Source organism: Conger conger, chromosome 12 (genome assembly GCF_963514075.1).
Source record: "Conger conger chromosome 12, fConCon1.1, whole genome shotgun sequence".
In the NCBI taxonomy this organism is placed as follows: domain Eukaryota; kingdom Metazoa; phylum Chordata; class Actinopteri; order Anguilliformes; family Congridae; genus Conger; species Conger conger.
This window is the reverse complement of record NC_083771.1, coordinates 22,613,394-22,636,780: the sequence shown is the minus strand read 5'-3', so window position 1 is coordinate 22,636,780 and position 23,387 is coordinate 22,613,394. Positions and strand designations below refer to the sequence as shown.

At 40.5% G+C, this 23,387-nt stretch overlaps 1 protein-coding gene across 2 annotated transcripts; it reads right to left on the bottom strand.

Annotated features, from left to right (window-relative positions):
* Window positions 1–554: 554 nt before the first annotated feature.
* lmbrd2b (LMBR1 domain containing 2b) lies at window positions 555–22,122 on the bottom strand. Of its 2 annotated transcripts, none has more exons than XM_061263340.1 (18): window positions 21,993–22,122; window positions 18,998–19,256; window positions 18,630–18,748; window positions 17,122–17,220; window positions 14,870–15,037; window positions 14,217–14,427; window positions 13,783–13,857; window positions 13,022–13,135; window positions 12,624–12,807; window positions 11,118–11,299; window positions 10,566–10,699; window positions 9,808–9,913; window positions 9,326–9,423; window positions 8,484–8,587; window positions 7,651–7,697; window positions 7,414–7,531; window positions 6,696–6,825; window positions 555–6,433 (listed from the first exon to the last, which is right to left on the bottom strand). In XM_061263340.1, exons 2-18 carry the CDS (start codon window positions 19,169–19,171, stop codon window positions 6,370–6,372), a joined length of 2,127 nt encoding a protein of 708 aa, XP_061119324.1. In that variant the 5' UTR covers window positions 19,172–19,256; window positions 21,993–22,122; the 3' UTR covers window positions 555–6,369. The 2 variants fall into 2 exon arrangements, with proteins under 2 accessions (XP_061119324.1, XP_061119325.1); XM_061263341.1 differs by having other exon boundaries at window positions 6,696–6,822.
* Window positions 22,123–23,387: the final 1,265 nt, after the last annotated feature.

The following is a 23,387-nucleotide window of genomic DNA, read 5'->3' as shown; positions in this document are numbered from 1 at the left end:
GACTAAAGTATAGTCCTGGTCTCTTCTAAAAGGTAACCCTTTGGGGTTTGTTTTCCAAGAGCCAAAATTACTCTAAATAATTGCATTAAATTAGGCATTTGGTTCACTGGACCCTTGCCGTGAAAAGGACATTACCTTGATTCATGCAGTATGTGGATTTCCATAATGCAGAGAAGGTGAGGTCCCCCCACACTTGTTTTGCCACCCACGTCACAAAATAAGGAACTGTTGTCGCTAAAACAATGGCATCCTAAAATAGGCTATAGAGATAGAACCTCAAGTTAATGCCTTCAAACGGTATATCCTGCTACCATAGTGATTGAGAAAAACCCACACCAGTCCAGCCCTGGTTGGTGAGACTTAAGGGGTTAAGAATTTTCTACAAGTCATCAAACATAGACTGAAATTATGCCAATTATTCCATTTAATCAGAATGAAGACATTATATGTCTTCTCCTTCTTATACTTTCTATTTAGACACAGTAGTAAATATCTCAAACTCAATCCTGGCTTCACTAGATTTTTGTCTCCGGTCAAATAAACTGGAGAGGCCATTGAAATAAACATGTTTATTGTAATACACATCACAACATTTCTATATGATTTGTATTATTCCAGAGAACACAGTGTACATCATGACTAATAAATGATCTAATTTCAGCCTCAGAACACGTGTCTATCAAGAAAATAATGTGCACATAAAAAAAAATAATAATAATAATATCACTCAGGAAACATGAATGTCCTTGAATACAGAATTTTTCAAATTACATTTTCATTTTGAAATGACTACAAAGGAATATTTAAAACCGTACATTTTCATACAAACTGAGAAATAAAGAAAAAGCAGATATGTGGTTGGCATCATTTTCCGTAATAAGATCATCATAAACAGGCATTGGATTAAATTGTTTTGCACACCCATGGCAAAATGACTATGAACACAGTCACTTGCAGCAATTAAATATTTACAGTGTGTATCGCTCTTTACTACACATGCATTACCTGTACTGCGGTAAACCCAAACGGGATGAAAATAGTCTAAATCAAATAACATAATGCTTCTGAATCACTGGCAATGCATGGGGAGGGGGAAAAAACAACAAAATGGCCTATTTGCATTGAGTGCCGTATAGTTGAAAAAAACATTCCACATTCTAGATTTTAAGCATTGTGTTCAAATTCACCCCTTCAAATGCTGTAACATTTGTATCTTTAGAACAGCCTAACCAGGGACAGGGGATGCAAATTAGCCTTGGCTAGAGCCCCTACACATGTGTTGCATGGTGTTGGAACCTGTTATAATGTGCTCTGCATTGACCCTGTGAAATAGACCAATGAATAAATTTAAAATATATATTTTTAAATATGTGGCATCCAGTAAAGGGCCTGTTGGTATTGGAGAGCACAAGCTGTAGTGGACATCTGTATTTAACCATCAGTGGCACTTAAATCAATAAAACCCCCTCATTCAATGTTGCCATGGCAGGACTGCCATTTTGGTTCTGGGGAGTGTGTGCCAGGAAGAGCCCTGCAAACAACCAGGGAGAAATGCCATGCCCGAGCAGATGACCGGACAAAGTAGGTTTATGAACCATTTTGTGAAAAGCAAGAATTTACAAATTGAGTCTTGGCAATGACAAACCAAGTGCATTTTCAGTGCAAAGGAATCGATCGCTGTACAGATAATTGCTGGAGCATGTGAAAATTAATCAATGATCATAAAAGCCATACATGCATAAATAATAAATGTTTTTATCTTGTACATCCCCTTCAGTAGAATGATGGAAACTATCACTAGGCCTTCCAGCCTGTTTTGTTTTATCTCTGGTAACTTGGCTGTAGTGGCTAAGGTGCATGAGTGGGACCCAGAAGGTCGGTGGTTCAAGCCCCAGTGTAGCCACAATAAGATCTGTGCACCTGTTAGGCCCTTCAGCAAGGCCCTTAACCACACATTGCTCCAGGGTCCCCTGCTTAGTCTAATAAACTGTAAGTCGCTTTGGATAAAAGCATCAGCTAAATAACTGCAGTGCATTGGATGCGAGCCCCTCTACAGCCCATCAAAATGACTCCTACTGAAGCCACCCTTTAAGTATTCATTCTTTTTTGCTTGATCGACTTGGTTACACAGGCCTCAAGTTTCATAATAAATAAGACTTAGCAGTTATTACCAGTGCTATCAGCTTTCAGCAGATAAAGTATTAACACATGTTGATATTGCAATGCATACATAATAGCATAATAATGTAAATATGATCAGTATAAATAAAACAAGAACTGCTGCTCCACTGACACATAGCCACATGTCCAGTGAGGTTAGCTGTATGTTATCCTTCAAATAATTAATACCTCATGATCATAAGCAAAATTGCCCCAGTGCCCACTCCTTTATACATAATCTCTTTCTTAACAACAGTGCTGTGTAATAACTTATTATCTTAACAATTCTGCCCTAACATCATGGTCAACTGGCACACACACAGAGCTAAGGAACACGTTATACATGAATCAATTTATTGTTCTAAAACTAAGATTTGTATTCTGTCAAGATTAATTCAGCAAACTCCATGTGATTCAGTCTTGTGCATCACAAGGAATAAAAAAAAAATAAAAAAATCATTAAATTATATTAATTTCACAACAGGAGTGCATAAGAAAATAGAAATCTGGCCACACAACTCTACTGGTATTAATATGCTCATACTTATACATCCATGTGTATGCCATTAAGTAGGCTGAAAGGTCTTTTGTTCAAGGCAAGAATTCCTATTATTCTTATTTATAAAAGTAATAATTTTTACAGTAGTTAGAAATACTTTTTGCATTTACTCTAATGGTTTCATTGTTGCAGGCTTCCTCTTCACAAATGCATGCCTTCGCTCTGACTTCAAATTACAAGCTACCTAAACGGGTTGCTGTTACTCTAGTTAAAATATGATGCTAGCAAACAGACAAGCCTTAGCTGCACACAACAAACCTGAGTATTGGAAAACGCAGTGGGTTCATGAACAGAACTATCCGTGCAATTGCAAAATCACTGACTTCGTGAAGTGAGTTCATACATCGATCCAAAAAAAAGCGTTTTCGATTTTCAAGTGCAGAATCAGCAAACTTCAATTCAGGATGACACTTTTCAGGTTTAACTTTTATTTATTGCATTACGCAACACTACCCTGTATTTACATGACCGCTTCACTGGTGATGCTACAGCAAATGAAAGGTGACAGCCTTTCATGAGAAGACACAAATTTGTTTGCTAAATATAATATAGTTCTTAATCGATGTGGCTAAACTGACACACAATAGTCTAACTTCCACGCAAGAGTCAGGCCTAGCATTTAATCAGACAGCTTTAAGTGGAATTTATTTTTATTTTTTAAAAGGGTGATTTATCTATCTATTCATCTTATACCATGGAAGCTGTAGTGCCTAATCTGGTATGGTTAAAGTTTCCAATGCAGCCTCATTATTCGTGCCTAGTTTCATACAAGACAAATGTGCTTCCACAAAATAAACAATCTCATGGCAGCTTTATTTTTAATGCAAAAATGTATATCACACTCCTTGAGTCAAGGCCTGTTCATTAACCATTTTCAAACAAGCAGGTAACACCCTATGGCTAGTCCAAATTTTATTGCAACCCATATAAACAGCTTAAACTATGCCTGCATTCACTCTTCCTCCTACAGATTCAGCCAGTTCAGGTTTCTCAGACTGGTGTGCCATCTCATGGGCTGCCTGGAGTCACCATGATGAAAGCAATCACTTTAGTAGTCTTGTATATGCATACTACAAAACAAAAGAAGAAAAGAAATCAGTATTTATGAGGATGCTGTCTTTCACTGTGCAAGGTCTACAAAGTCACATACTGGCCTGCCATACTGAAAAAACACAATGGTTTGGTTCATCACGTATGAGTAGAATTAGTATGAAATGTGTTAAGTACAAACAGTTTTTGCATGTTCATATGTATTGTCATTAATAACCCTCTGGAAATATTGGTAAACGTAACCATCCCAAAATATTCCATAGAAAAAAAACTTCAAACGTGCTACAAATGGTGGATATCTGCCTTTAACAATAATTTATTCAAGTGTTTAGGCCAAAGGGAGACACTAAATTCTTAATTTCCGATAAACGCTGCAATATAAAATGAATCCTTCAAACAGCTGGACAAAAAAAGAAATTTACAGTTTACTTTGTGCATACACAGAATAGCATATATTATCGTTTGCACAAAAAAGTTAATTTTACATGAAATATGAAATATCGCTAAACTGCAGGGATTTCTCAAATTCCCGACTGCAAATGCCTGTTCGCGCATACAATGAGCGTGCAAACGCTTGTACAATTGAACAGCATAGGAACATCTGTAGCTAGGTGTGTGCTTAAATTTGAGGTCATTTCCATGCAACCTTCAGTTAAAGATTCATTACTTTCTGTAGCCAATCAGATGGTCTACAGCCAACATAGAAAGCAGATGGCTGGTTGGAAACCAGTTTTCCTTACAGATGCCAACCAGTTTTCCTTACAGTCTCAGCTTGTTAAACAGTTGACGGACGTTAATCGGCAATAAAGTTCATGTTAATCATTGATTACATCAAGCTACAGTTGCAAAGCAGCTGGGATGCTTGTGACACAGAGAACACATTTATCTTATCGGTAGGTGGCCTGCCACACATATAGGCCAGCAGATGCCAGCTTATTTTGAACAGCTTTAGCAACCGCAGAGAAGAAACCTCCGGCACATGAGCCTCAAACAGCAGGAACAGAGTAACACAGTCACAGCCACTATGGCTGCTGTCCGCACAGGACAGGCACTGAAAGAGAGGAACAGAGCGACACAGACCCCGTTTAGACTGCGGCCTTATGATTCCACAACATCAGAGAAAGTTTCTCAATCCCATGAACATGTTTTTCAAAAAGGATCCAATTCAACAAGATCCTGGGATAAAATAATAAAATATTAAATAATTCCAGACAGCTATGCAGTGGCTTCATGCATCAGAAAAGAGCTGCATTACCATGTAACACACAAGCCAAAAAGAGCCTGCAGATACTGGGGAGGGAGAAGTTAAATTAAAAATTAAACATTAAAATAATAATAACAATAATAATATAGCGACACAAGCTATCTAGTGATGTAGAAATGTCAGTATTTACAAAACACAAAATTATATAACACGCTTTCCCAATATTGCAACTACATTTACACAAGTATGTACAATTCGTATATAAATACAATTTCAGAGAGATGAACACAACACTGTGGTAGGACTGAAATGAGCAGAGCGAAGCTTTTCCCATTTGCCACATATTAATGACTGAGTAAATTCACCCATTCAGTCAGAATGGGGTGGACTAATCACACAGGCTAATATGTATAACTAATAATTAATAACAGGAATGGAAAGAAAAGAAAAGAAGAAAAACTTCAATAATTCAACTTCAGTTTCTCCGATAGATTTCTATGACACTCCGAGTTTATGACAGAAATGTTTTTAGCCAACCATGAATAAGCCCCATCGTTTTAAATTATTATTATTATTATTTTTTTTTTAATTACCAGGACATTTAATAGGATTTTACTGATAGTTGAAGCTAAAAATACAAAAATCTGTGGGAAAGATGAGCTGTAATTCAGAAGAACGCATTTCCAGTTGTAATCATAGTGCTGACAACTGTGCACCACTCAAAAAAAAACACTAGACAGTCACCAGAATATTTGAAATCATAAGCAACACAGGTCCAGCTGTAACATAAGCATTTATGATTAAGAAATGCCATCATGCGCCACAGTCAGGTGTGCTGCGAGCCATTCATAAACTAGCGAGCCAAAACCGTATGAGGCAGTCTGCTATCTCTGTCTCTCATAGCTACTAGAACGGGCTGGAAGTGGCTTATAGACCTGAAGCAACCAAGTTAACACAATAAATCAGCCGTCATAAATCATTTAAACCACCGAATACATGAATTTAGATGAAAATGTGTGGGTAATGCCTTTTCATCTAAATTTTTGATAAATTATCCAGTGAAGATTGGTTTTAATATAAAAAGGACAGGGCTTGTCCATAGTGGACCGAGTCTGTTTTTCTCAAAACATCGCCAAATCCTTTAGGTTTAAGTGGTAGCCGTCAGAGAATTGGTGGCTTAGTGAATGAAAACCAGGCTGCAGGGACGCGTTCGGGTATCAGGACTGTGAGTGATATACAACATCATGACAGAGTGCCATCGGTGTGTGGGGGGGGAAGCACTGCTACTTCCCTGGGAGAGAGTGGCAGTTCTCTGGATGCAGTCTGTCCTGTGTGGAGGAGGAGAGGTGTGAGAGAGTGAGAACCGGCCCTTCTCCCTCCTGCCCATGTTCGGGGGTCACACGTCATCAAAGATTCGGCTTCGGGACGAGGACATGGACAGGTACCGGCCCCCTGTGTGCCTGCAGGGTGCAACAGGCAGGGTAGTAAGAGGTAAGATATGGAAAATCGAATAACAATCGTAATAAGTGCAACACTATCATGTATGGGCAGCCTTTCAGAAGGTTCTGTAATAGCTTTCAGAGCTTCTCACACCCCAATATACTCCACCACCAGGGGGAGCTCACTGCTGGTAATGTGTGTATATGTTGTGTATCGGACTGTATATATGGAGAGCAGAGGAGAGGATGTATATGAGATTAGTCAACAGGAGGCCTGTTTTACCTCCCCGACTCTAGCTCCAGGTCATCGGAGGCCGTCTCAGCGTTGAAGTCCAGCGGCTCGGCATCCTGCAGAAGCTCGATCCGGTCTCTCTCTGGACGGCCAGTACCTCCAGACCGAGAGTACTTGGCTTCTGGCAAACACACAGAGGTGAACACCATTTCACCAAAGGGCATCTCATGGAATGATTAGCCTTATATATGCCATAGACTATAATGGCACTTATATAGTTATAGCCATATATATATATATATAAATATATATATATATATATACATATATATTTTGTGCATTGTATTGTTGTACTCGGGGTATTCCAGCTGCCAACTGTGGTATGCTAGTTTGTAAGTTGATGTATTCTTCAAGGGTTCCGATTGTATCTGTATGGTCACGCTAGGACTCGGAACCATACTGTCCTCTGGGGTCCTCTTCACGCTTGTTCCTGTGTTTAATCTGCACTTCATTGTACATCGCTCTGGATAAGAGCGTCTGCTAAATGCCTTATAAAGTAGCGTAATGTAAAATTCTCCAGAACAACAAATTTACCAACAAATTTACCCATTTACCAACATAGCATCATGCTCAGTCTTATTCAAAAAAGGGCAACAAGACTGATTCCCTGTATAAAAGATCAAAGTTATAAGGAAAGACTTGTTATGCTATGCTATCCTATGCTAATGTCTCCAGCATGCGCTCGCATGACAGTGGACAGCACACTCACGTCGGTTAACATTAGCGTTGACCGTGTCGGAGTAGTTGGTCTCCTTCAGCTCAGCAGCAGCGCTCCGGTTCCTGGTAGAGTACTCGTCCCGCTGGTTTCCATAGCGCTCTTTCCATTCCTGAGGCACACAAAAAGGTAGTGATGTACCAGCTTCCAGAGCTCAGATGGACAACCTCCAGCTCTGTGTGAGTTTAAGCGCACTCTCAGGAATAACAATGGGGAGAACGAGGCACTTACTCTTCGACGGTTTTCTCCATCTTCCACCCTCTGCCGCTTCCGTCTCTCTGCATGAAAAACAACCAGATCCTCTACCTTATACTTCTGTTCTCAAACACCGACATTCCGTATACATCTATCGAGCGCTTACGCGCTCCAATACATCAATGGGCATTTAAGAAAAAAAGACAAAAAAGGCTTTGACATCAGGTGTGTAAAATAGACTGCAGGAAAAGTTTCTTTTTCAGTGAATACTTGATCAGATTTGGTTTTCCAAACGCAAATATTTCAATTCAAATAAATTCAATTTATTTTGCAAAGCACTTTCTAAAGGGAACGCTCACAAACACTTTACAGAAAAAGAAGGAAAATTGGGCAGGCCTCATTACCCAGGCCTGAACCCCCAAAAGCAAGCAAGGTAAAAAAAACTCCCTGCTGAGGAGAAAGCACTCAAACAGTGGCGAGTAGTAAATGCAGGAGGGACTCAGGAGGCTACAGGGGAAAGCAACCATCCACTGCCTGGCCAAGTGCAAAGTAAGGGTAGAGTACATGGTAACAGAAATGTAATGAGGCAGCTGGTTTCCTCAAAGCATTTGTTTCAATGTACAAGGGGACAGCCCTGGGTTCAAATAGTATTTGCTTTGGATTAAAAAACTTTACTGTGCTCTATTGATCTTGCCTGGTGCATTTGAGCCTGCAAGGAGGAAGGTTTACACTTTTGGGATAATTCAATTTGTTCCAGTGCACCAGGCAAGGTTAGTCAAATGCAGAAAACATCTGAATCCAAAACAAATACCATCTGAACCCTGGTCTGCAAGGGGAATGGGAGAAATGGGACAGAAGGCCCGGGTCACCTCGCCGGATGAGCTCCTTGCCCTCGTCCATGAGGTCAGAGGTCATGTTGTTGTCTCCCATGAACTGCTGGAAGCCCAGGAGGTTGAGACAGCGTGTGCCCAGACTGCAGAGAGAGAGAGAGAGAGAGATGGTCAGGAGTCAGAGACAAACGTGCTTCAGTCTACCTTCACGTTTTATATTATATATCCGCCATTTTGATTCTGCCTACCATTATATTACAGGTCTTATCCGGAGCAACTTAACACAGCTCACATTTTACTTCATTATTATAGTATGTTTTCATTAAACCATTCATACACCTGGATATTTACTGTACTGATTCAGCAATTTACTCAAGTACAACAACAGTGTCCCACCTGGTATGTGTGTCCCTAACATTATACAATGGTACCATCATATGAGCCAAGTTCCAATTCATTTTTTCAATTCCTGAAAACCAAAATATACCACCTTCAGGGAACAATGGAGCTTTTTTTCCCGTCTAAAACTGGCAGAACAGCTCTCTCGTAAAATAATTACGAGGAAGCATAACACTAATCATATGAATTGCTCATTATGAGGTTTCAAACACCACTCAAAGAGAGATTACCCTATGTTATTTTCATTACTAATTCTAAAATACTAAAAACCTCCTAACGCCTACTTGCGTCCATGTTCCAAATGAGCAATGCTGAACTGAACACACAGAAACACAACTTTTGCTTTAATTCCCCAGAAAAGCAGATCTTTAACCCTCATCGGGTTTTCCATCATAGAATAAAATACTAGCCTCCATAAGAACACAATCTGACCAGTGGATCTGCTGGAATAAGGCAACAGAGATGTATGGTGTGAGACTCACCTGAAGTAAGTGGCGATACAGAGCAGAAGAATTAGCATGGGATAGTAGATATAGAATCCGTTAGCTATGAAGGAGAGGACCCTCATGGAGCCCATGATCTGAAAGGTGTAAGCACAACAGAGCGTGTTAATAAATGTGCTTTAGTCTTGTAATGAGACATACGAAAGACATTCTTTTTCTATCAAGTAGAAATGAGATATGAGCTTGCTTTAAATTACTGTGAAAAACTGAAAATTTTACCCCATTGGCAAATCTTGAAATAAGTAAAAATATCTAACCGTGTTGGGAATCTTTTTGTCTTATTCAGCAAAAAAAGCAATAGAAATAAGATTTAAGTCTGAATACAGAACTAAAATACTTTGTTAAAAGACACTTATTTCTTGTTTTTTTGCAGAACAGAAGTGCTGTGGTGTGGGCCCAGTTTCTTTGCGAGTTTGGCCTTTTGTTTTTTGATGGAATGGAGACCCCATTCGCAGACTCACGGAGGTGTAGGCGGTCTGCTCCTTCTTCTGGTGCGAGATGGCCGAGTCCATGTGGATCAGGCCCAGGAAGTTCAGGCACAGAGGCGGAGTGAGGCGGCAGAAGAGCCTGCAGGAGCACACAGAAAGCTCCTAAAACAGACCGCCAAAACCCCCCCACATACTGCATCCTGAAACCTGCTTTCTGTTGGGACGTCTCTTTCCTGTTAATACTGAAAACATTTAAATTAAAAAAAACTCATGACGGGGCCATTACAAAGGACGTCAAAAAGCACTGGATACTCCTGGTACCAGCCAGAATGTAGAAGCTGATCATTTGGGTTTCTGAAATCTGTACTTCTAATACCAACAACCAATCCGAAAAACAGAGGCGGGACGTCCATACAGATCAAGATGTAAATGGTAAATGGTTGGCATTTATATAGCGCCTTTATCCAAAGCATTGTACAATTGATGCTTCTCATTCACCCATTCATACACAAACTCACACTCACACAAAAACAGCGATTGGCTGCCATGCAAGGCACCAACCATTGCCATTGGCGATTGGCTGCCATGCAAGGAGCATTTGGGGGTTAGGTGTCTTGCTCAGGGACACTTCGACACACCCAGGGCGGGATCGAACCGGCAACCCTGGCGGCCAATGTCGCCCAAATAAGATGTGCTTATTGGCTTAAATAAGCCCCCAGTGGACAGGCCCCAACCCCCTTAGAGTCGTAGACTCTATAAAATGGCTGCCCAATCTCCTCTGAGTGACGTACATGCCGCTGAACTGCAGGCTGTAGGCGTCGGTCTGGTGGTGAGAGGCGAAGTAGTAGTAGTTGAAGACTCTGATGCGGAACACGGTCGAGTACACGCACGTGCAGAGGAAGAAGATGGTGATGAAGCACGCCATCTGGGGGGAGATGAAATACCACCAAAAAGAGGATGAGGCGGTCAGCATTCCCATGAGAGGGGCATACGGACGGGAAATCCTCTTTCAAGGCATTTACAATAATAATGCAAGAAAAAAGGTATTACCCATTACCTTCTGCAAAATAATAGCTATGATGCTAACAAAGCATCAACACAATAGAGAATATATTCATAATAATAATAATAAAAACTAATTGAATTTATATTGCACCTTTCATCGGCATTTCACAGTTTTACAGAGAAGAAAAAAAAAAAAACTCTCCTGAACCACCTGGGTGAGGCACGGCAGCCATTTTGGGCCAGAACACTCACCGCACACCTGCATTCATGACCTTTGCTACTGTTGCGATGGCTGTTGCGAAGTTTGGTGAAACAGGGCACTGGCAGGTGTCCCTCACCTCTATGTACAGGTAGTTGTAATCGCGCTCCGCCAGCTGAATGAAGACGGCGAAGAGGGAGAGGACGGGTCGGATGCTGAAGAAGGTGCACTCGGACCACACCACCGCCACGGAGAACAGCGACAGAACTACCGCTAGGGCCCGGTAGAACCACTGCCTCAGGAGGCACTCCCAGTACCACTCTGAGAGAGGACAGAGATACAGAAACATACCATTTACACCTGTACATAACCGCCCAGAGACAGAGATACAGAAACATACCATTTACACCTGTACATAACCGCCCAGAGACAGAGATACAGAAACATACCATTTACACCTGTACATAACCGCCCAGAGACAGAGATACAGAAACATACCATTTACACCTGTACATAGCAGCCCAGAGACAAAGATACAGAAACATACCATTTACACCTGTACATAACAGCCCAGAGACAAAGATACAGAAACATACCATTTACACCTGTACATAACAGCCCAGAGACAGAGATACAGAAACATACCATTTACACCTGTACATAACCGCCCAGAGACAAAGATACAGAAACATACCATTTACACCTGTACATAACAGCCCAGAGACAGAGATACAGAAACATACCATTTACACCTGTACATAACCGCCCAGAGACAGAGATACAGAAGCATACCATTTACACCTGTACATAACAGCCCAGAGACAGAGATACAGAAACATACCATTTACACCTGTACATAACCGCCCAGAGACAGAGATACAGAAACATACCATTTACACCTGTACATAACAGCCCAGAGACAGAGATACAGAAACATACCATTTACACCTGTACATAACCGCCCAGAGACAGATACCGGACCATACCATGTACACCTGTGTGTAACAGCTCTGAGGCAGGGAAAGAGAATATCATACATACACACAGAGACGCCTGGGCATGCGTATATACACACACACACACAAAAAATAAAGAAATAATTTTAAGCTTAAAAATGAGTTGCTAGTTTATGTTTTTCAAGTTAACATGCAAATTACACAAACCAAGTTGACTTTGCCGAGTCAGCATGTGTGCACTTAGAACAGGAAACATTCTCATCTTGAAGTGGAACACAGGAAGTTTGAAATTTGCATTGAGAAACTGACGTTTGCGACTGGAAATACACAAGAGCCATTAATAAAGACAGCAATCCCACATGTAGCAGACTTGTGGGGGTTTTATTGTGTTTTTCTCCCTCATGGACCCTACCACTAAAGTCATGTTTAATAATTCTCAGTAGAAATATAGATACAAATGCACATAAAAGTGTTAAGCTCCATGAATCTATACATCTGTTGTGTCAAACACTGCATTCCGCATTTCTCGTTGCTATAATCAGCCTTGTCCTGTTGTTCTGTTCCATTCTGTGTATTTATGCTTTGGGGAAAAAGCCAGAAGATTCCTCATCGGTAAGATACAGTGGCCTTGGACTTTGAGCAATTTGGCCGAAACGGGGGCTCATTCTGTGCCCGGGGGCCGCACTCACCGACCGTGGGGGTGTAGATGTAGCGGGCGAACCAGCTCGCAGGCTCGGCTGGGGCAAAGCTGTGGACGAACTGGCGGGAGGAGCTGATTTCGTTTTTGGCCACGTCCTCCAGGTGAAAGGCCTGCTCCAGCAGGATCTGCCACTGCACCCGCGTCCGGTTGTGCCGCTGCACGGCGTAGATCACCTGACCGACAGGCACACCGCATCACATGATCACACTCAGCCAATCAAGTTACATTAGGGTAACTGCATTTATTCATTTAGCAGATTAGCGCCCACAGTGGCCTCTTGTTACAGAGTAAAGAAGGGTCTCACATTAAATTGGTAGCGTGATAAATAGATATGATGGATCTGTGAATTGGGAGAGGTCTTCTGCGAAAACTCTTCCTCTGTGGTACCTGCTTATGGAGCTTCACCAGGCTCTTCTCACTGGGGTAAGTGTTCTGTTTGTCGTCAAAGTCCTCGTAATCGTCCATGTTCCTCCCCATCTTCTCTTGGTACTCGACCGGACACTGAGGCGGGCAGAGCAAAATGGGTCTGAATCCACTGCAATAACCTTATCGTACAATTACATCTTCAGTCCAACTTGTTTTGTGGGTTGAGAGAAATGGTGCATTGTGGGGGATAAGGATGCAATATTGTTCTTCGAGGTCAGAAAGAGCCTAGTCAATTGTCATATGCATAGTCATGCAGTACTATAAGCCTGCACAGCAAAAAATTAAAAAATGAAAGTATTTTAACTTAAATTGAGGCATAGAATTTATTTTTTGCTAAATAAGACAAAAATATTGCCTATGAGGGAAGATATATATCATGATTTGGAATAAGAACATTTCAATTGTCAAGGAAATCTCATTTCAAGATTTGCCAATTGAATAAGAAAACATAATATTTCAAGCCAACATTAATTTAAAGCAAGCAAATATTTTAAACTTGAAAAAACTCTGAACCCTGACCCATGACATATCACTGGCTTAAACTGATGACAAGGGAAGTCAACCTCACAAACCCTAACTTGCCTTTCCAGCACCCCGTAAAGGTGAGACTACACGTTGACAGGAGTGATTCAGGAGGAAACCCAGTGCTGCAGGGCCACAGCAATTTCACCTGGTTACACATTCAGGGGTTTGCGTGCAGTAGTCTCCATTTCCTGCCTTACCTTTCTCAGAATGGTGTCGATGTACTTCCTCAAAGGGTGGTTGTACTTAATAGCCTCACTTATTTTCCTCACCTCCTGTTCAGTCAGAGAGAGAAGCGGTAATAACAATGAATACATAATGAGGAGAGTAGCCTGCCCTAGATTGAACTAAAACAGTCTGTAGCTTACTCAGGAGATTTGTTGGGCAGGACCTAATACTGAAGAATCCATGTTGTCTATACTGAAATAATTTTGGTTTGCCACAGCAAAGGAACTAAATACTTAGTCAATCAACCATCTTAATGTTTATTTTTTTATTTATTTTTATCTTTGACAGTGATTTCAAGCTTAAGATAAGCAATGAAATGTGAAAACTGTCTGGGGGGGTGAAAGCTATCTGAGCATATACAGTTTATGTTCTTCTCGTGTAGGCAAGAACACGGAAAGTTTGTCACCTCCATGATGTCCTCCAGGTTTTCCTCTGAGTCTGCCTTCTCGGTCATCAGTTTGGCCGCTTTGAAGTAGGTCTTCATCAGCAGGTGACCGCGGCACGAGCTGTTCCAGTAGGACCGCGGGATCTCCACCAGGCCGTAGCCTAGCAACAGCACCAGCAGGAACAGCCCCCAAGTGTTGGCCGCTGTGATGCCTATCGTCTGCAGCTCATACCTGGGGGCCCGGAATCAGGTGATTTACTGTACACTCCGGACTGAACCAGAGACGGACTATAACGGCAGGTATCCCACCTCTCCCAAAAGGTCCACGAGTGAACTGGAGTTTGTAACCTGTTCCTTGATACCCACGAGTAGTCAGAATATTCCTTCATGAATTAACAAACAGATGCAAATTTTGACAAGGGAATCCCCACAGGTCCCATAATTTGCAGGGGAAAATTATTGCTCCCTGAAATTATTTTTTTAAAGGGAGGGATGTTTGTACTGGACTAATTATGATTTAATAATGAATAAAACAGGATTCAGGGTTGGGATGGGATGGGCAAGGGATTGATGGCAGAGAGGAGAGGAAGGAGAGGGATATAGAGAGGTGAATGAGACAGAGGGGTGGAGAGGAGGATGAAGAGGAGGATGAAGAGGAGCGGGAGGGCTCTCACCAGGACAGGCGGAGCTGCGGGTGAACAGCCACGTAGATGAGCAGGGAGCCGAAGATGAGCAGGTAGGTCCCATAGTAGATGGCGTTCTCGATGAGCGCCGTCTTTATCTTCCCAGTGATGGAGAAACCACCGGAGCGAGCATATGACTGCATGAACGGGAGCAGCAGCCTGTGCACCACAAAACATCCATCACCATGACTAGGCCTTCTTTACAAACACTCCTACTAAAACACAACATTCATGTGAAATAACCAGGCCTTCTCTTACAAACAAACACTCCTACTAAAATACAACATTAATCTCAAATAACCAGGCCTTCTTTACAAAATACAACATTCATCTCAAACAACCAGGCCTTCTTTACAAAATACAACATTAATCTCAAACAACCAGGCCTTCTTTACAAAATACAACATTAATCTCAAGCAACCAGGCCTTCTTCACAAACACTCCTACTAAAACACAACATTCATGTCAAATAACCAGGCCTTCTCTTACAAACAAACACTCCTACTAAAATACAACATTCATCTCAAATAACCAGGCCTTCTCTTATAAACGCTCCTATTAAAACACAAAATTAATCTCAAATAACCAGGCCTTGTTTACAAACACTCCTTCTAAAACACAACATTCATCTCAAATAACCAGGCCTTCTTTACAAACACTCCTACTAAAACACAACATTCATCTCAAATAGCCAGGCCTTCTCTTACAAACAAGCACTCTTACTGAATTAAAGCATACATCTGATATAACCTGATATAACCCAGCCTTTATTAAATACCTGGTTAATTAAAACAATACTAAAACATGAACAATACATGTAATACAATAGAAAAACTCCTAACAAGTCAAACTTTATTTATGGAGCACATTCCATACAACATATGGAGTTCAATCTGCGTGACACTAGATTACCTATCCAAAGAACAGCAATTGAATTGCTCATAACTGACTAAATAATTGATTAGTACTCACTGAAAGCCCTTCTATTATTCTATCATGTTATCAGAAAAGGCAATGAAAGACAAAGGCAACCAGTTACTAAAGAGGGCTAGAACCAGTCTGACAGTTTAAGAATAAACTCACAGTCAATCTGCTTGACTCATTCAGAATTCAAGTTCCTTGAAACTCTTTTAAAAGCTTGTTTAAAAGCCATTTGTTGCTGTTGTAATAACACGTACGGATCCTAACACAGTATAATGTGCAACATGCTATACATTTCTGGCATTTAGTAGTTACAGTTCTAGAATGACAGCATAAAAGCAGAGAAGACCAAATTTCAACCAGCGTTGATACATTAGGATAACAAAAAGCCATTAGCAGTGAACGGAGCTTAAAGGCATTTGCTTCCAAGAGACATTGATTTCTCAAACTCACAGACACATTAGTGTATCAGCATTTTGTTGCTTTCTATGCCCGAGAGAGCCAGTATGCAGTATGCAGCGGAAATAAATGTCCTCACAGTAGTTGGAAATACATTTCCTCACAGTGAAATATAAATATACACTCACTGAGCACTTTATTAGAACTTCTGTACACCTATGTGATTATCTAATCAGCTTCAGTGAATGTTCACATCAACCATCAGAATGGGGTAAAAATGTGATCTAAAAATGTGATCACAGTTCTTCCCCATTCTGACATTTGGTCTGAAAAATAGCTAAACCTCTTGACCACATCTGCATGCTTTTATGCATTTAGTTGCTGCCACATGATTGGCTGATTAAACATTTCCATTAACATGTTGGTGTACAGGTCAACCTAATAAAGTGATCACTGAGTGTATGTCCTCAGTGTTAGAGAATACATAAAATGCACATGACAGCAGAGAATGACAAAACATTTTGGTTGAAACATGGACCGCCCCAACAAATGAGAACAGTTCCATATTGCCAACCCTAAATGGCAAGTGTGCAACCAACAGTCTACTTTTTGTTGTCATTGGGTGTGCTCAACATTACTGCCAAATACCTTTTCCATATGTGTACACAACTGATTCACTCCTCACTGCCCTTACTCACAGACACAAAGCACTGACGGGTAAACGCCCCGTCACTTCTCAGTTTACCCAGCCATGCCCAACTGAGCCTGCTAACCTGCTAGCTCACTGACCACATCTGCTTTACGTGCCAGTTATTCCTCATAGTATCTATACGTACAGCATATGGCCCTGAACGAAGGATGCAAGCTATGGCCAGTATGTTAACACATACACATGCTTTGAGGGGTGAAAGGGTTGCACTCACCATGTGAGACACTGTGAGGTCCAGTATACCACCCTCCAGAAGACAGGCATAATCCCATCCGGAATGTAGCTCCATGGCTTGTAACACACTTTCAGAACACTTTAAAAGGAAATCAAAAAGACAAAGAAAAAGAGAGACAATAAGCTGACTTTGCAAAAGAAATGCTTCAACCACAGAATGCAAACCATTTACAGGAATGTCCCATTTCAGAAAAAAGCATTACAGAAAAATGTCATATATTATAGCCTTAATAAAGTTAATTAAGTAATACAATGAAAGGAGGTTTGCCATCTTCCTCATGCTAAAATAACGGACATAATTGGGGCATGGTTGTCGGATTAATGAAGTATGTGGCACACGAGAATCATCTAGCAAACAAAGTGTTGGAGGTTACTCGGAAGAACGCTAGCCGGCAGTTTGGTTTTTAAGTTGCCTGATTTATCAGTGAAAATGTGCATGATTGGGAAAACGGGACATATTTTAGTTGAAACAGGGGAGGACCAAACTGTTGCCCACCCTAAATTACAAATGTGAAACCAGTTGAGTTCAAACGATAACAAAATATCTTCACTTTCCAACCGATTCATAAGCCCTGTGTTCTGAATGAACTAGACTTGTGTATTTCTTTCCCTCACCCAATTTAGCTAAAGTTGCACACACTCATTGACCTTTACTCCAGATATGCATACGCTACTTCTGTTTTCATAGAATATATTCAACACAGCCTGAACTTAAGGTTTTTCCATATGAAAAGGTTTTTTTCAAAAACTAAGGATCACTGATTTCTCTCTGATGGCACTCTGAAGGCCAGACCAGGCATAGAAGGCTGAAAATAGAGAAAGACATCAGCTTGACATTTAAAATGAGAGCACATCTAATGGAGAAATTAGATTGTGTGCAATCTGTCATCAATTAACATGCCGGGCCTAATCTTCAGGCTTCAGAATAATGGCCCTGTTCTCTCAGAAGCTCTGGTTAAACCGGTTCTCATGTGGGATCCCATGAAGCGTATTCTTGGGATCTGCTGGGGGCTTTTCCACAGGAGAACATCAGGCCCAGAGGGACCTTTAGAGTAATGGAACCTGCGGTATTTCAGCTCAGACTGCATCTGACTGCAGCTGAAGCAGTGAACTCAAATCTAATATGAGCTCAAGGCTGGAGGTACAGGAGTACAGGCTGAGGTTTGTGTTCTAGCCCCTGAACAGACACACAAACACATGCACATGTACAAACAATATGTGTGCATGCATATATTCAGAGATTTAGACAACACACATTATATTTGATGTACAATACATTTATACTGTTTTTTTTTTGTTTTGTTTTTTCAGTTAGGGATCTTGCTGAAGGGTATATTCGCAATGTCCCAAATGGGAACACACACACACAGACACACAGACACACAGACACACAGACACACAGACACACAGACACACACACACACACACACACACACACACACACACACATACGTGTAAAGGAACACAATGCTCTTGACTGGTCCTAACCTTGTAGTAGGCAGGGCGGTGGAGTTTGTTGTTGTCTGGTTGGAGATGGCGGAGGTCACGGCAGGTAGGCCTATAGTTGCTTGCTCACCATTATCAATTTTACACTGCTTGTAAATGGTCTGAAATTGGCAAACAAATAAAGGACTTAATGAAAGATAAATAAAACAAAAGCTATTAACAGATTGCACTTTTAGCAGACACTCTAATCCAGAGCAACACACATGGGTTAGCCTACATTTTACATACAATCAATATAAACAGCTGGATATTTTTTACGAAAGCAATTCAGCTTAAACACCTCACTGAAGGAAGGCACTGATATTTCAAAAATGTTTCTGCCGCACTGCGAATCGCAGAGTTGAACTGACCGTGCTGACGTCCAGAGGCAGAATGAAGACGATGAGGAAGCACAGGTACCAGGCCAGCAGCGTGCCGAACAGGACCATGCGCTGCTGCCTGCGGAAGTCGCCATAGCGATGGAGGAGGAAGAGCGCGAGGAAGAACACCACCACGATCTCGATGCCCAGCGCGGCGCCACTCATCCTGCCGCGCTGGAGCCCCCGCGCATAGACCCGCGCGCGACGCTCCGTCAGCCGATGACCCGAAACCTCAGTGCGTTCACCAAAGCTGAGGGGAGGGGGAAGAAAAAAAAAAAAAAAAAAAAAAGGAGATAGTTCATTCAATTGTTCAAGTCCACTGGCTTCATAAAAAATATGATTGCACCGTGTGACAGAAACACTATTATTACATTATGAATGAAGCAAATGATGCAATACAGAATAAAATGTTTGACTTTGCCAGGCAGGACTGAAAGAATGCATTTCATGCAATTCCAGGATGAATGAATCAATGAATTTTACTCCACAACTTTACAACTTCAACAGTCTCACATTTATATTAACGTTTTTATTTTTTTATTTTGTTTAAGCGATTTGATTTGATTAGAATTTAACTTAATTGCTGAATAATTGAAGCAGACAGTTGAACAGAGTGAGTTACTCTACTCAAATGGTTCAAGGCAGTTGCTTTCTTCAAACCATTTGAATAAACTGAAAGTCATGTTTAACAGAGGCCAGAACAGAGGTAACTGAAGCATTTTGAACAGTTTACATCATTCAAGGTATGAGCTGTACCTGACTGTGGAGGGGGATTTCTGGCACACAAATACAATTCTACTTTATTTATCATTATTATTACTCATCATTCACACTTTTGTTTAACCCTCCCATTGTGTTTGGGTTCAATTTGACCCCATTCAGTGGTTGACATCTCTTAAAAACCAGTTAAACCTTTTTTTAATCTTGATACTGTATGATTTTAATAAAATGGGTAAACATGCAATAAACAACTTATTATTGTTTATTTATTGCAACCAACATTGCATGTGTTGTATGTGCTTATTTTGACCCTCTGTAACTGTATAAAATGTCGGAAACTGTACAACCATTTTTATCTCAGATTTCTTTCCGGATGATTCTGGTGGCACTTTCACATATAGGCGCTAAACTTTCATTCCCTGTACCTCAGGCTCTGAAATAAGGCGTTTCTCACCCATTTTTCACATTCATGGATAAAAGGCTAGACATCTGGAAGATAATAAGTCACTTTTAATATGAGGGTATTTACATCCATAATGATGATCAATGTAGGAATTACATATCTTTCTAGACATTGTCCCATTTCAGGGCACAGTTGGACAGTTAGCTATTTTTTCAGGTGTTGGAGTTTGTTATTGGCATTGGTCAACATGAGGACCAGAGTTGTGCCAATGATGGTAAAAGAAGCCATTATGAGCCTGAGAAAAAAAAAAGAAGGTATTCTGCTGTTGCTATCAGCAGTTCCATTAACAATGAAGGCCATGAGTCAGCACCTGTTGCAGCTATACATGCCCAAATTATACAACCCCCACCACCATCTTTCACAGATGACGGAGAGTAGTCTCTGGCACACCCAGACCTGCCTCCTGAGGAATGTTTCTGACGTGTAGGACAGGGTTTTTCTTCCTTATGTCACTGTTGGGTCATAAACTGTCCAGGTCTTCCTCAGCCCCTTTGCAATTACTGAGCTCACCAGTGCCCTCTTTATTCTTAATAATATTCCAAATAGGTTATTTCAGTAAGCCTACTGGTTTTGCTTATGACTCACGCAATTTTTTTTTCTTATTTCTGAGTCTCAAAATTACTTTCTTGACTGTCATTGCAACACCTCTGGTCCTAATCCTGACAAGCACAATAAAAGACTCCACAGGAAATCAAAAGCCTAGACTCAAGACTGAAAGCTCTGTTATACCTGCACTGAGGAATTGATTTCAAACACCCAACTTATCAGAAAGCGGAGATGCCAACTGTCCAACTACTTTTAGTCACCTGAAATGGTTGGACTATGTATACAAAGGGAACTAATCCCTACTAATCCATATTATTTTACCACTGTCAAAATACGTATAGACAGCACCGTATATCCTGTGCTGTATTTCTGCATAGTGTCTTCATACATCTAAATAGCATCCTTTTAATTTATTATATAATTTGGTGACTGTCGTGTATGGATCATTGTTGTTGTATCGGATTACACTGTTTTTTAGTATTTCTGCAAGATACGTTTCCCAAGTAGGGACAATTAAACCAATGTGAACTGAATTGAACTGAAGGTTTTTGTACATTAACCAATGTCCCAGTACTTGGAAAATTTCAGACAAAGCATTGTAACGTTAGCTAATATTAGGAAATAAAATTTTACACGTTTTACCTGACTTGCTATAAAAAACCCCACAAAATACATGTTCATGTTGCGCATAATTACTGAGAATTATGCTTTAACTTCTGCCAATACAACCAGATGCATTTCTGTACGTGTCATTCAGTTTTACAATGCTTACTATTATTAGCAAGTCAAGTTATCTCTAAATTACATCGAAGGATCTAGCTAACACTCTGGTGGAACTATAAATTGAAATCGTACTTCTTAAGACACAACGATTACCTTAGCATATTTAGCCTTGGAGGCTAGCTAGTCGGTCAACTGAACAGCTGGCAGTTAACTTACATTGTAAAATAAAATGAACCCAAAAACAGCTGGTGTCAGCTACAATATGTAAATTAACCTACTACTTAGTTGTCTGGAAGGAAATCTAGCGAGCAAAAACTATAATAGTAGCATGGCGTAATATGTTACAGACAATCTGAAGTGATGCGACCCAGCCTATTAATGTTGATTCACCAGCTCGCTGACTGAATAGCCGTGCTCTTGCTATTCATGTGACTGCTCGCTATCTGGCAAAATCAACAAGCTAAAACAGTCGAGACATGCTGAATAATTCATTGGCGTTAAATGTGAAAACGATATTGTTCGTTGTCGTCTTACCTGTGTTTAGCTGCCCAAGTGAGCCCTGTAAGGTTTCACCAAAATAGGTTATGGACAAGAAAATTGATTTTGGAAATCCAGTGACATTTGTGGAGGTATTGTATTAGCGTCATATCCTTGTTGCTTCCTGCATTTTTTTTCCTCTCTAGTGGAGTACATTTAGTTATTTACAACGACAGTGTATACCGCCCCCTATGTGGCTGGAGTGTGTATTAGACCAGCCTCCATCAATCGACAGAAAGGGCTGGTAATAATTAGACTAATAATAATAATAATAATAATTATTATTATTATTGTTATTATTATTATTATTATCTAATAATAATTATGAATTCAACATATTTGTCTAGCAGTCGGCAGCCCTTGTCGGAGTGCCAGAGATGGTCCTTGTTTTTCCAAACCTATAACTGCATAACTCGATTATTTTTAATCGATCAGGTTTCATTAATGCAGGTGACAAAGTGCTGGAGGCATCAAGCATCATGAAGCTCAGATGGAACAAAAACCCAGAAACATCACTGGCAGTCCAGGACCAGGCTTCTACCCCTACTTGACCATTGTATGACAATGGAAATTGAATGTTTTATGCAAGAAGATCTGTGAATGAGTTCCAGCTCTAAAAATGTCCATTACAAAATAGCAGTAAATGCAAAACACTTTTCCAAATCTCCACATAAATTGAAAGTGTAGATACAGACACATATTAGGTAAATTAACAAACTAACTTCCAAAACTGCCTCAAGACTACCTAGTTACAGTGCAGTCAATAAGAAAGCAAATCCATTCTTTCAGATCCAGAAATGCCTGGGTACCAGCTAACATCTGAAATTGAACCCTGAAACAGATTTTCATCTTTTATCATGTGATATTTGAAACAAGGTGATTCCCGGAGATCAGTAATCGAGGATTATTTACTCATGCCAATTTTTTACATTCATTAGTATGGCAAAAAATAATAATAATAATAACTGAATATCTCCCAACACCCAAAAAAATCAGTCAGTGTCTATTCTGTGCGTCCTACAATAAATGCCTTCATCAAGCAAGCCAAGTTCTATGTCATACCTTTTGTGGCCGGCACTGTTCTTTCTTCTCTTTATGAGCACACGAGTGTGTTCCAAGAGTATATTGGAATCACAGTTTCAACAGAGCTGTAAAACTACTTAACTTGAACACTCAGTGACTGTTCAATAAAAGCAATATTGAAATCAAGTATGCCTATGGAAATATAATGCAACTTGTGTACTCAATAGTAAGCAAGAAAGATGTTTTGAAAATGGCAATGGTCCGAGGCAGGTTTGTTGTTGTCTTATCGTTGTTTTGTCTCTGTCTGACCTTTTACAATGTGAGGATGATAACATGTGTAGACAGCCATATCAAAGAATCTCTACGAGC

Coding starts and splice junctions, on each gene's coding strand:
- lmbrd2b (XM_061263340.1), bottom strand. CDS start 19,171: ATGAGTGGCGCCGCGCTGGGCATCGAGATCGTGGTGGTGTTCTTCCTC. Junction 10,700..11,117: donor ACAACTACCTGTACATAGAG/GTGAGGGACACC, acceptor ATCTCCCCCCAG/ATGGCGTGCTTCATCACCAT. Junction 9,914..10,565: donor AGCCTGCAGTTCAGCGGCAT/GTACGTCACTCA, acceptor GTGCTCCTGCAG/GCTCTTCTGCCGCCTCACTC.